Raw genomic sequence first — 12,425 nt, forward strand, 5'->3', positions numbered from 1 at the left:
TCGGTCGGCTATACTGAATGGTAAATAAATAATACATCTGCCTAGCTGTCATTCTCCCCACACAGGCATTGCATCCTGGGTAATACGCGCAGCATACGCACAACACAAATTGTGATCCCACCACGCGCATCAGTGACACTCACCGGTAGTGAAGAGGATTCTCCTGGGATCCTGAAATGCAAACAGAACATAACGGAACTGCATTGCAAACACTGTAATCAAACCTGAGGCTACTTAAACTGCCTAGATGTAATTATTAAGACACAAAAACACTGACAAGGCAAATAGTGACAAATGACATGTTTTCGCTCATGAATCTGTATTTATGCGGCACGTCGTTCCTCCATCTCCTGTCATTTACAGGATGAACGAAACAAAAAATGTGACAAATATTGTTCGCTCCTTTATGTTGATAAATGTGTTAGGATAATTGAAAGTGCTGCTCTGGACTGTAATGGCTATATAATACACAATTTATGTGAATGTGTGTATACACTACTGTAAGTATATACTCTGTATACACTGGACCGTTTGCAGACTGGGTCATGGCAGCTGTGTGACATCACAAGCAGCCGCTGGGACCCAAAACATGGCGGCCAGGCGTCTAATGTAGTTATAAGGCATATATACATTTATTGTGTTTGTACCTTTACAAAACCTTTAGGCTAGCTTATCTAAAAAAATAACACACGCTCTAAACACACTACTAAATATGGCAGCGACTGAGACGCCCCATCTGACTAAAGCATAACCCAATGCTGGGACAGTCTCACCACCCGTTCTCTGGCTGGTGGGGACACTCCCATGGAGGAGTGCCCAATTTATCTCCCCTGCAAAGGCAGGACACACCTACCATGTATCAAGGGGCAGTGCCTCCCAACGCCCACTTATGCAGTGATCGCTGGACCGTGACGCCGTACCGCCTAGTTTTAGAGAAATGGTAAATGTACCGGAATTCATTTGGATGCCTGAAAGGTGGGACTGAAACTTCTGAAAGAGGAAGTAGCTGCCTGTATACCCCTCTCCTAAGCTCACGCCTCAATTCTCCTTCAATTGCATGGCGGGAAAGGACCCGACATGAAGGGTGGCCTAGCCCTGTGCTGGATGTAACCCAAGGATGTCTACTTTTAAAGTCTCCTCTCCAGGAGAAGCATGGAGAGGAGACTGTCAGCAGCACTTCAGGGGGCGGGCCCTGATGTAGACGTCATCAAGCCCCACCCCCAGTACGGCAAATCCCACAATTTGCAGGTCTTCGGGGGGAGGTTAAGCTACCCTGGTATAGCCAATGCAGGGAAATGGCACCAAGGTTCACACTTCAATGTATATCTCTCCGATTTCCTTTTCACTCCAAGTATACAACAGCTACATAATTCTAGGTACAATCAGGGAGATTTCTAGTCACTTCATGGAGTAAGGGAGATTGCTACAATTTCAGGGAGTCTCCCTAACAATCAGGGAGAGTTGGCAAGTTTGCCGAGTACTAATGTCACTGTTCTGCGGTTATTTTTTGGAGAGGCTAGTGATTATTATTCCAGATTTTTACGGTTATTTTTTACTATATTTATTTTGGGGCTACGTCTTCTACAGTATTACTGAATCGTCAGGTCAGAAGCAGCCGCTGTGAACATCAGTGTGACATTTCAGAATTCATTTAAAACATGAACAGTGATTAATAAAAAGGCAAAAAAGGTAAAAACATGATGTCACTAACCTCATTTTTGTAGCGCGCTACATTGAGCGCAACAAAGTCACTGTTGTAGTTTGTAGAAAAGTTCACAGCGTTAATTACGTGAGCTCCAACATGTATCGCTGCGGGGAAACAGAAAGATATATGTAAGAATCATGTAATACAGAAGCAGATTTGTTATCATCTATATCTATGCCTAGTGTCTCAATGTGTGTCTCCGAAACACCGCCATCTGTTGGTTGTGAGTAATACTACATCTCTTTCTCTCTCACACATGAAAAAAACACAGAGCAAATCACAAGGTAGCAGACTAGCTTTCGAAGCATTTACTAGTTGGAAAATGTGTTACTTTACGCCGTGCTTTCCTATATAGAAGCAGTGGTGAGTAAGGTTGAAAAACCACCCCAATTAATTCATTAAGAAAATTAATTAAGAATTAAAAATGTATTAATTAATTAAGAAAATGGACTCTTGTACACAGGATTATGAAAAAGGGCAGATTTGACAGAGTCAAATATATGACAAAAATAATAAAATTGGCACAGTGGGAGCAATGCGGAACAGAGGAAATACCCAGACAGTGTAACTGTAATGTAGACAATACAGTGGGAGCAGATAGGGGTGGAAGAGAAGAGGGGAGCGGTGCGTAAGCGGTTTGTGCCTGTGCTACGGACACACAAGATGTACTTCCGGGCTGACACATGCCATTTAAATCACAATATAAAGTGCTCTTTTAATCTCCTTTCCGAAGCTATGGCGCCAGATCCCGTAATAGAGTTTGCACTTTACAGAAATGTGGATGTTTCTACGCTAACCCAGCCGTTACTCCTGGAAAGCAGTTTTAGTATTAACTTTCTGCCCAGTTTTGATGGAAAACCAAATAGCGACAGTATAGTCTGTAGATGCCGCTGTGCTCGGAACGGCTTTAATCGCCTAAATCGTAGCTGTACTCAGTTTTCAGTTTGAATTAAATCTTCCAAAGTACTTTTTGTATTTGTAGAACTTCAGGCTAACTGCCACCATAGGAAGAGATTGTTAAAGATTGGGGGAGACGTCGTTGTCGACAACAACAACAATGACATGTTGAGGCAACTCACCACAAACACAATGGGCCAGATGTATTAATCCTTAATAAGAGATAAAGTGGAGGGAGATAATGAGTGATAACGGATCAGCTCCTAACTGCAATGTTACAGACGGCTTGAAAAATGACAGTTTGGGGGCGAATGGCTGGTCCTTTATACATCTAGCCCAGTGTCACCATTCCCACCCACGGGGCGAGTTAGTACTATCCAATCAGTTTCTGTCATTTTTCTTTCACAACCTGTAAAATGCCAGTTAGAAGCCGATTGATCAAACGTTGAAGAATCTCCTCAGTTTTTAAACTTGAAAAGAATTTGGGGGCCAAGCAAACAACTTGCACAGTTTGGGGCCGATTCACAGGACATCAGCACTCGCCCCCCTTTTCGACGATCTGTGGCGGAAATAAAATTCAGTGTAGAATTAATTATTTCCAAAGGGGAGAGAAATTATTTGATGGCGGGTGACGGTCGAATGATTTCTCTCCCTTTCGGACGCTTTCGAGGGGACGTGTTCTCACAAGCATCCCCTCACATGCTAGCGAGGGGATGCGGGCGGTGGAGGGAGGCGGGCGTTCGGCCAGGTGGTGCTGATCTCTTCGCTAGGCTGACGGACAGTTCTGAATCAGGCCCATTGTCATGTTCTTTGAACCAATCCTGTACAATGTGTCACGTTTCGTGAAGCACCAGCTGGAGTGTAACGTAGGCTGGGTGCTTTAATATAAGGTTGTTGCATCAACGACAGAAGGGAGTGAAGCAATGAGATAAAATAAATCTGGTTTAATAAAGATACTGTGATACAAGTTGGTAAAGGTGGCACATATAGTATACTGTATACTGTAGATTATGCAATGATAAAAGTTAATAGTATGATACTTTATTGTAGAATATGACGAGGCTTGGTAATTGGAAAGAATATTGGAGGATTGGTTGAAGAATTGGCTGAAGGATTGGATGTTTGGTTGAAGGATTGGATGATTGGTTGAAGGATTGGATGATTGGTTGAAGGATTGGATGATTATTGAAGCATTAATGAAGAAGTCTGATGTCCTTGCTGGATTAGACCGTAGCTGCAATCAGGAGTGACCGTGGATAATAACTGTCGGGAATGAGAATAAAGATAATACCCCTTTGGGGGGCTAACCTTATCCAATCCGCATTGGCGGCAGCAGGTTCCTTGGTGCACAGGGAGAGCAGCGAGACGATCAGCAGGAGTAGAACAGCCTATTGACAGGAGAGGCGGAGCCGCACAGTACAGGCTGAGGAATCCAGAAAGATGGCGGCCGCCAGCGGAGGCGACAGAATCCAGCCGGCAGTGAGCATGCGCAGCTGCGCAGTTACCGGCGTTCAGTCAGAGGCCTAACCAGGCACAAACACACATGGCGGTTCATGTCTCACGCCACTCACACCCTGCATGGCACCAGAGCACACAGTATCACTGTCACCACGCGGCGACAGTGCGGGAACATGTACCCCACCAAGACAAGGAACAAGAGCAGAGGTGAGCGCCAGAGTGTGAGACATGCTGTTAGAGGACCTAGGGCTGGGCACAGCACAGGGGACTTGGGTGACAGCCATGGTGGATGTGACACAATGTTTGCAGCGTGGTCGGGATTCTGGCTGTGGGTAGGGGGTCAGCATGGGTTCTCTGACTGGTCTGGAGCAATCTGCGATGCACTCTGTGCTCTGACATCTTTTAAGCAGCGTTAACGCTTTCAGGAATTTACGCTACCATTTCCATTTTAAGCAATCAGACCTGTTGGGCTAGCCTTTTCTACCCACGCACATCAATAGAACTTGGGCACCCGTGACTGTTGACCACTGTCCCCGTACTTGGACCACTTTTGCACTTTTGGTAGTTACTAACCACTGCATACCGGTATAACTCCGCAAGTCCTGCCGCTGTGGAGAAGCTCTGACCCAGGCGTCTAGCCATCACAATTTGGACCTAAGTAGCTCCGATCGGTACACTTGTCCATTTTTCCTTCGCGCAACCCATTAACTTTAAGAACCTAGAGGTAAATGTATGAAGCTTGGAGAAGTGGTATCTATCCCCCATAAAGAACCTTATGTGCAAGGGGATAATGATCCAGCCAATCAGCTCCTAGCTGTCAATTTACATATTGGTGCTAATTGGCTGGAGTATTATCACCTTGCACATAACGTTCTTTATGGGGATAGATAACCCTTCTCCTAGCTTCATACATTACTTGCTGCCCGATACATACCACCCCATTAAAAGATGCCACTGCAATAATATAATCAATGATATCCACTCCAGCTGGCAGTGGTTGTACTGTTCTGTCTGATCGATGTAGATTAAACAGCCTGATATAAAGTATAAATGTGTTCCCTGTTGGCTTCTAAACAAGTCAGAGGAAAGTGCAAGGTCCAAGCATCTTTGGGTTTAAGGCAGGGGTGGCCAAGCCAGTCCTCGTGATCTCCAAACAGGTCATGTTTCCCAGGCCATCCGTGCATCTGTAGAATGTGTCAGTTAGGAATGAATGCAGCACATGTATGAAAATGTGACAGTTAGTAATGGCTGCACCTGTGCACCAGATAGGTGATCTGGATAACATGACCTGTTGGTAAATCTTGAGGACTGGTTTGGCCAACCCTGGTTTAAGGCACAAAGCATATACACTCCTCCACATAGTGCAGCTTACAGATTATTAAAGTTTTTATTTTTTTTACTTTTATTGTTTAAAAAAAAAATTAAAAAAATGCACAATCACTAGTAAAGCATTTTTTAAACGTTGTTCATTATCTAAAATACAGACGCGAGACGTCTCCCAGGCCGCTGTAATGACTCCTGCGCCAACAGCGCCTCGCTGTGTACGTACAGCAGCCATTATTCGCCTGACGTCGCTCTGGAGCCAGTTTCAAGTAGACAATGAACAGGATTGTGATGAGATCTCTGCTGTACTGAGCCTCAATAACCCGTCCATGAACCGAGTGATATTGTTGGAACATCTGTGAGCGGATGACGACCAGCAATAAACACATATGGCGACACGTCTGCCGCTACAGAAACGGAGAGTAAACGGCATGACGCGTAATAATGGGAATTCAGCAAGAATGAGCTACAAGCCTCAGCAGCAGAATGCAGGTTTATTACACATGACCCATCTGCAGAGAACACTGAAACAAGCGATCTAGCGCAGGGTCCCTCTCTCCCATGATTCCACTGTCTGCTGTCCGCAAGATAATTGCCAATCGTGGTTTTTTCCATCTGCTATAGACAGTTAGCCAGACAATGACATCATCTGCAATCTGTATAAAGGTCTGACACAGACAAGATAAAGCGAAAATCCAAAGCATTTTATATGCTCATTTACCACAGGCTCCAGAGCGGTGGTTCTCAACGTCCGACACATTAAGCTCCGCTACAGGGAAAATAGAATGCTCAGGTCCCCAAGTTCCTATCCTGGTATCTGTGGTATAACCAACGGCAGGTTGCTTTCCATTGCAGAGCAATATGAAGGTCATTACCAATTAATTATATAGCATACACCGTGTTGGTTCCTAAAGGGAGGCTTCATTATCTTTCCAAGATGGCCGCCATTATTATTTCTACGCTTGAGCGGTTCCATATTGTCACTGATGGACCTCTTCCACTTAGCTCCAATGGGACAACCACTACAAAGATGCTGCCAACGCCTCTATAGAGAGCCTGCTACCATTTGCTACCAAAAATCTTTCACGGCTGGGGAGATGTATGGCGAACCAAACTGCTCAAGCTCCACTCTGCACATATAACAGTGAGTACAGCTCTGCCATACCACTGCAACATATGCCAAAAGAAAACAGTTGCCGCCATCAGTTGCTTGCAAGCGGCAATGAGACGGATATCTGTACCACTCTGAAAGAAACGTCATGACACCATTAATTTAGGCAGTGCCGGTCACGAAGAGGGGTACTTCCCATTTCTAGAAGAGTGCAGTCATTGACATTAATTGCATAATGCCGTAAACAGCCAACCAATCAGCTCGTACCTGACATGTCACAAACTGTGTTTGAAAGATGTCAGGAAGGAGCTGATTGGCTGGTTGTTTATCACTCTCCACTTTATAACTTTTTGAAAATTAGTGCATCTGGCCCTCTATCTATTATCTTCTGGATGGTGCTAAATAAATAGGAAGTAGAATCTGATTGGTTGCTACGGGAAACACCCCGTCTCCATTACAACCCCTATCTTAGGGAATTTACCACATACAGATGGGGCCGCGCTCATCTGTTGAGCCGTCTTGGCGCGCCGCTCCCTGGGATAGAGACATGGTAGCATTTCACAGGCTTTCCCATGCTTGCGAGGGGATACGGGCGGTGCTGGTGGCAGGCATTTGGTGGGGCGGTGCTGACCTGTTCGCTAGGCTGTGAGTATACAGGACTGAATCAGGCCCACAGTTGCTTGCTTTTTTTTGCTTTACTTACAAAAACATGAATCGGCGCCAAAATCGGGAAGTTCGCGTTGAGACTCGGACTTGTCGCATTGAAAACTTGTGAGAGTCTGTGAACTCTGGCGGCCCCGTTCCTACTGTACTGTACCCGGCATTAGATCAGGGCGCATTGTTCACTTTCTGCAGGAAAACCTCAATGTGATTGTATATCTTATTCTGGCTGTTTCCATGGCGACGAGTTTGCTATTTAGAACCCCGTCCCTCCTCTCCTTCCTCCCCTCAGCCTCTTCCTGTTTGCTGACTAACAGACTCTGCAGTGCACAAATATAGCGAGGGCAATGATCAGGGAGGGGTGGCATTGTGTACCTTACCATCTCCTAGAATAGCAATTAATGAGAACAATATACAGTATGTACAGTCTATACTGACATAAATGCATTATAGGAAAGATAACATTGGATTAACACTGAATATGTGTATAATGTTCCTTTTAAATGTTATATAGTACAAAGCAAGTGAAGAGAGTGACTACAGTAGGGGTCCTGGAGCCCCACGCCTCCATCAGGCTATAACAGATTAATAATTATTTGCAATATCACCTACGTTCATTTACTAAAGTGGTTTAGGGGGCATCTAACCCACTGAGGAGGAGATGCTTCAAGCTTTGAAGAAGGGGGAAAAAATCCCCTATGGGAACCAATCGTTTTGCAACAGTGGTGTCACTGGAATCAGCCTTCCCGAAAAGGGGGCGTGGCTTCAAATTAATGGGTGTGGCCTCACTGGAGCCCCACTGACATCACTAAAGGGAATGTGGCCTCACTGAATCCACCGATTACCTCACTCCGGAGGGGTGTGTTCTGCGCTGCCGACTCCTTCTAATTGATAGGGGAGGGGGACAACAAAAATCCCCAGGTAGCAAAGATCCTAGTTCTGGCCCTGCCTAGTACATTTGTAACTTTACCGCTTTATTTCCAGATGGACCCGGTGTTACTAACTAGCGTTAATTAGATGATCTTACGAGAATTAATTTGTTTTGATCTTGTAGGTTTTTTTAGGTTTATTTTCTTAACATTTTATTTTTCCATTTATACATTATTTATTACTGATATTCCCTGAGAGATCGCTAATGAATTCATTTAGTAACATTTTAGATGGAAATGGGCGATTGTGCTGGCTCATATCTACGTAAAGAGATCTTCCGTCCTTTATTTCATAGTGATAGAGATTATAGACATGGGGGTAGGTAACCGGCGGCCGTCCAGCTGCTGTGTAACTACAAATCCCATCATGTTCTTCCAGCAGTTCCTAACATCAACTCTTTGGCAGGGCATGCAGGGAAATGTAGTTCCACAACAGCTGGAGTGCAACAGATTGCCTATAGATTGTAACAGACAATAATGTGATATCTGTGCTTTAAATTCATTTTGAATTATGACAATTTGCTACGAGTGTGTTTGGGTGTGGATTGTATTGTCGACCACATTAAGGTCGACAGTCATTAGGTCGACAGGTGGCAAGGTCGACAGACGGCAAGCTCAACATGGGTTTAGGTCAACATAGCGTTCTGGACGACATGGGCTAGGTCGATAGGTCGGAAGGTCGACATGTTTTTATTTACTGTTTTTTGGCCCGAATGTCGACACCGTCGACATGGACACAGTTGGAAGTCAACCGCAGCCCCTCGCATCGCTTGCTATGCTTCGGGCACGGTGCCTCGCTGGGCTCGGCACACTATTTTATTCTCCCACCACGCCCTACCGCCTGTCGGCACAAGTCGGCTCAAAAAAACAGTAACAAAAATCATGTTGACCTAAAGCTATGTCGACCTAAACCCATGTCAACCTTGTCGACCTTGCCATTTGTTGACCTTCACCTATGTCGACCTAGACACCTGACGACCTTCCCACCTGTCAACCCAACGGTGTCAACCTAATGACTGTCGAACTAAGTGTGGTCGACAATACGACCGTATCCCGAGACTATTACAGGAAACAAAGATATTACACTTATTCTAAACAAAATGAATCTTTGACCAGCGTGCTATTATCAGGTGTCTGGATCTAATTATCTATTATCATATTGATTTGTTTCATATTCTTTGTATCGTAATGAATGAACACTGCAGTTTCTGATTATCAGTGCACTATATAATAAGCAGGTTTAGTGCCGCCCTGAGGAAGTTGCTTAGTGAAATGAAACGCGTCAATCCTTAGGAACAATCAAATAAGCCTGTCATTCATAGTCCTTACATAAGCTGACATAACTTGATATTGACCAAAATGTAATCGGCTCCAATTTGTTGGCCCCAGAACAATTAGATGATGGCCACTAGTTTTAAAGCAGCAATTTGATTGAAGACAAAAATAACCGTTCCTTTTTTATTGTTTGCAGGACACCTGGGTGGCAGGATCGCATGTGATATATCGTATGTGGTCCTTTTGTGTCCAATATATTGCATACAATCCCAGCAAGGACTGCGGGATCTGACAAATCCTACATGCAGCCCTTGCGATCTCCGGATTCGATCAGATGTGCATGGAGGTTAGGTACAATTCGGGATTTTTTTATTTTGTTTTCCCGGCCCAACTGTCGGAATCAGGTGAAAAGGGTGCAAATTGTATATGTGTAAAGGTACCCATACACTAGTAAGATTTATCTTCAGATCTGGCTGGTTGGAACAAAAACACGGTTATGGATGAGTGACAGTTTGTCAGTTTTCCAGCATTTCCAAGCAAATGGTCAACTGTCATTTGCTCTCATCCATAACCATGTTTTTGTTCTAACCAGCCAGATCTGCAGATAAATCTGCGTGTGTATGGCCACCTTTACTCCATAATGGTGTGCAGAAAAATTAAGGTACCATATTATACAGTAACGTTCATAGCCATACGTAGCCTGAACTCATTCTGCTAATACATTCTGGAACACTTTTTTTCTTTAACCAGTGATTCCATATTCGGTTCCTAATTATTCACCCAGAGAGCAAATGCACCTGAATTTTAGCCCGATACTTCCCTATAGGTGTCAAATAAGGTAAAACAGTTCTAAGAACCTCCTCCAACTTCTCATTTGTGAAAGACAAGTATTCAAACTCGCCAAAGATCGACACCTTTGTCAAGTGAATTTCAAACGCCAATATTAATTAATAGTAATAAGCCTGACCTGGCATTAATTACGGTTGTCATTTGAAATCTATCAGCCAAACCCTGGATTCGCGGGCTGCTTTGGATATCCGAAGTTTAGTCATTCTAACGATAAGTATTTATAATTAATGCGGGCCAACCTGTGGCTCACCAGCTGTTGTGAAACTACACATCCCAGCATGCACTGCCACAGCTAATAATAAAAAAAAACTGACAGGAAATGCTGGGACTTTACAACAGCTGGGCAGCCACAAGTTGACCAGGCCTGCGTTGGTGTGATCAAATTGACGAGAGAATACTCAATTGTTTGCCATGGAATTGGGGGACATTTGCACTGTGTTATAAAATGACTTAATGATAAATGGTATTACTAACGATAAATTGTATTATTAAGGACGGAATTGTGCTAACTACCTGAAAAGACGCATATTGCAATGCCGCAAGCAGCGTGGAATGATCTGTACTTATCCAAAAGTCTTCTTGCTTTCCTACTGACAACCTGTGGGGGAAAAAAATGGAATATATTACGGTTTAATGCAATAATTGAAGCAGGGAGACGGACTCGGTTACCATGGCAACGCTACAGTACATTTAAATTCCCCAACTTACATAATGTTTCGAAAAGCTCCTACTGCGACAAACCCACTGCATGCAATGCACTAACCTGCACTGGCGTCTCACCAAAAGGTGCACCGGTCGGCAGATCTTAGGCTCCTACTCCCAAGTGATTCCTGGTGACATATCCAGGGAATTGGGGACTAAGTAAAAACCGGACATGAACAAGACCACGGAACGCATTCTGGAGCTTGAAGTGCCCCGTCCGGGGGATGGCATGTGATGGCTTTCACCAGGGACATAGGGAAGATTACAGCCTCCCCGTGTGCTCCAGAACGTTCCGATTTTTATTACATCCTTCTCCTCACTGGTGACAGGTGTCACAGCAGCCCCACCGGACAGGACACCCCTGGACAGGCACCCTCCAGACCGGACACTATAAGTTCCAGAATGACGGATTGATGAATGGAATCTGTCCGGTCCAGCGTTCCGGGGTCCTGTCCGATCCGGTTTTTTTCCATACCCCGGTAATTGTGCATGCCGGAATATCCCCCTTAGTCTATTGCAGGAGATAAGAAATTTACACAGTCCCCGGAAGCATGCAATCCTGGCAAGCTGACATGTCACCGTATCTTTCACACTTAATTATAAAACACATCTACAGCGGGCAGGGTCATACAAGGGGAATACAAGACCAGCAGTATAAATTAATAAGGATCAGCATTCGCTTTTCATGACAGGTCTGTCTGATTCCAGAGAGCAGGGGGGGGGGGGCACCTGGCTGTGTAATTTAGGAGATAACGCTACAGTACAGAGATCATCAGCCCAATATTACATATTACTGACAAATCCTCCTAGCAATGCAAACCAGACAGATCCTAGTCATATCGGCATACGCTGCATGATCAGTATTAAATCCTTCAGGAAACTTTCGCTTCTCAACCGGTTTTACCTTGTACTAAATTCTGTGCGTTATTTTACTGGTGTCATTGTTGTCCTAGTTATGTCAGTTGTTACAGATCCCGCTGCAACCAATGCCAAAACAGGGAGATGTGGCGGAAGCAATCCCCTGAAAACATGATGCCCCTGCCCACTCAGCACTGAGCGAATTGGGGTCCGATTCTGGTTCACAAGGAGTGTAGCGAATTCGCTCTCTGTCCTGGTGGTTGGGGTTTTGCGCATGTGCCGGGCGGTTATTCGCCGGGGCAGCGTCACAGGGACTCCGTAAGCTGCGAGACCCCCTGAATGTGAGGGACATCAGCACTACATGTACCAGACCACCGCTTGCAGGCACAGACCCAGCCCAATAATGGATTGCGATTTGCCCTTGCGGGGCATCCACCGGTAGAAGGCGACCAACCACCGGTCTAACAGCTTCTGTGGGCCCTCAAAACCCCAGCTCCCAGTAGTGCAGTGCGCATGTGACATCATGACGCCCCCAACCACCCAAACCTAGAACAATGGGGCAGCTTCAGAAGATGTGTTTGGAGTTGCTGCAGCGATTGTGCTGTATGGAGATACCGCAGGAGCGGCCTAGTACAAGCAGATGCCTCCTGTTGCAGTA

The 12,425-nt window shown here is 45.0% G+C and overlaps 1 protein-coding gene across 1 annotated transcript in view; it reads right to left on the reverse strand.

The window, feature by feature from the left end:
• Nucleotides 1-12,425, reverse strand: part of NOX4 (NADPH oxidase 4) — a 193,541-nt gene that overhangs the window by 160,929 nt on the left and 20,187 nt on the right. The window contains exons 4-6 of the mRNA XM_083170172.1: nucleotides 10,721-10,805; nucleotides 1,712-1,809; nucleotides 144-171 (exon numbers count right to left, since the gene is read on the reverse strand). Coding sequence (XP_083026298.1) covers nucleotides 144-171; nucleotides 1,712-1,809; nucleotides 10,721-10,805 — 211 coding nt within the window. The remainder of the gene's footprint in view (nucleotides 1-143; nucleotides 172-1,711; nucleotides 1,810-10,720; nucleotides 10,806-12,425) is intronic.

The sequence above is a fragment of the Crinia signifera genome, chromosome 2, assembly GCF_055691185.1.
Source record: "Crinia signifera chromosome 2, ASM5569118v1, whole genome shotgun sequence".
Taxonomy (NCBI): Eukaryota; Metazoa; Chordata; class Amphibia; order Anura; family Myobatrachidae; genus Crinia; species Crinia signifera.